This window comes from Pundamilia nyererei, unplaced genomic scaffold, assembly GCF_000239375.1.
Source record: "Pundamilia nyererei isolate P.nyererei 1_Seehausen unplaced genomic scaffold, PunNye1.0 scaffold04231, whole genome shotgun sequence".
Taxonomy (NCBI): Eukaryota; Metazoa; Chordata; class Actinopteri; order Cichliformes; family Cichlidae; genus Pundamilia; species Pundamilia nyererei.
In genome coordinates this window covers 1-1,964 of record NW_005191632.1, presented here as the reverse complement: position 1 = coordinate 1,964, position 1,964 = coordinate 1, and the positions used below count along the sequence as shown (strand labels likewise).

At 35.5% G+C, this 1,964-nt stretch overlaps 1 protein-coding gene across 1 annotated transcript; it reads left to right on the top strand.

Moving 5' to 3' along the window:
* Window positions 1-858: 858 nt before the first annotated feature.
* On the top strand, window positions 859-1,821 carry LOC102211309 (interferon alpha-inducible protein 27-like protein 2A). Its single transcript, XM_005755876.1, has 4 exons — window positions 859-940; window positions 1,051-1,074; window positions 1,152-1,319; window positions 1,640-1,821. Exons 1-4 carry the CDS (start codon window positions 922-924, stop codon window positions 1,753-1,755), a joined length of 327 nt encoding a protein of 108 aa, XP_005755933.1. The 5' UTR covers window positions 859-921; the 3' UTR covers window positions 1,756-1,821.
* The last annotated feature ends 143 nt before the right edge of the window (window positions 1,822-1,964 follow it).

Genomic DNA, 1,964 nt, shown 5'->3' with positions numbered 1-1,964 from the left:
ACTGGAGATCATGGCAGGACACAGTTTCATGAAAGTGTTATTATACTGCATTTAATCCTAATCATTTTCACCTAATCTGTAGTGATGAACTACAAGGATACTTGGAGCATGAGAAGCAAAATGTTGAAAATCCAATGAAGGAGAAATGATAGGAGCACATTTCAACTTCTCATGTTTTAAAACTATCTAAAACTAAGCCTTTTTTTTAACATCTCTGAGATGCTTGATCCTCACCGCAAATGACTTCATGTGGAACATTGTAAAGGGATATGTTTTTGTTTTTTTATGTGGCAAAGACGTTTGTGCTTCCACAGCTATGAACCATACTTGATAACCATATTTATTTTATTTCTTTAAAAACTACATCCCTGTGCTGCTCCTCCTTTATCTGGTTTGTATTGTTCCTTTAGAAACGGGAGTGGCAGTTCTTGGATAAAAAGCAAAAGACATACATCAGGTATGTCTTTATATATGTGCAGCTGAGCTCTTGATTGTTATCTTTGAAAGCATGGACATGCAAGACATATGTGTGTATATCTATCTATCTATCTATCTATCTATCTATCTATCTATCTATCTATCTATACACACCACTTTGTGTTGGTCTTTCACGTGGAATTCCAGTAAAACTGATTCATGTTTGTGGATGTAATGTGACAAAATGTGGAAAAGTTCAAGGGAGCTGAATACTTTTGCAAGCCACTGTATATATACAGATAATAGTGTTCATGCTATTTTTAAAAAACAATATCCTTATGCTGCTCCTCCTCTGTTCATATTTGCTGTCAGGGTGTGTTGTTTTCTAAGAAATGGGAGTGGCCATGCTTGGAAAAAGTAAAAAATCTGCATCAGGTTGAAACATATTTTAGTATCTGCAGTTGAGCTCTCTGTGTCATCTAAGGTATCTTTGAAAGCATAGACATGGACTGGGAAGAGACATGTGAGTCTATATCTTTAGTAATAGTTTTATTCCATTATACAGTGTTTATGAATTGTTATTATTTGCTTATTGCAAATTTTTCTTGATATCTTCTTGTATTTCATTGACAGGTAAGGCAATCGTTACGATTGCAGGTATGCCATCACATTAACCACATTAACCACAGCGTAATTTTGATATGAAAATCTTTAATCTAAACTTTTTTATCTAGGAGCTGGTGGAACTGTGATTCTGACTCCTGCCATTCTGGCTTTACTGGGGTTCACTTCAACTGGAATAGCAGCAGGCTCCATCGCTGCCAAACTGATGTCATACTTAGCAATCGCTAGTGGAGGTGGAGTTGTAGCAGGAGGTCTCGTAGCAATCTTGCAGTCCTGGGGTAAACTGAATAATTTATTATATATTATCTCTCTCTCTCTTTCTCACTAGCTCCCTCTAAGTGCGTGTCAAACAAAACAAACAATAGACATATTTTATTATATTTTCCTAATAGTACCTGAGAGTAATATTTTAGTCCACTTTGGCTGTTGAAGTTTATAAAAGATATGAAACACTATTTGTGCATACATCTGTATAAATAAAGGTTCATGTGTAAAATAGTGTATGTAAATCAGGGTGTGACAATGAAGAATAAAAGCTTTTCTCATGTTGCACAAGTATAACAAACAGCTAATAGTGTCTAATGTGATTTCACTGCAGGTGCAGCAGGTCTGTCATTGGTTGCCACTGCATTGTTTGGAAGTGTTGGTGGAGCAGCGGGTTGGATGATCTCAACTGTGTGTAACCTCAACGTGACTGTGAAATGTGAAAATTAACACACTGAATAAACACAAACTGGCCTTCAAATGTTTCCTATTGTGCCAAATTAGACTGACTCAATAGCCTGAATTAAAATTTATTTTTTTATGTGTAAAGGACAGACACTCCGATTAAAGCATGATTTGAGGACCGAGTTACAAAAATGATTGATAAAGATTGCTGATGACTTTTACTCATCATTTTTTAAATAAAATATCAGTGTAGA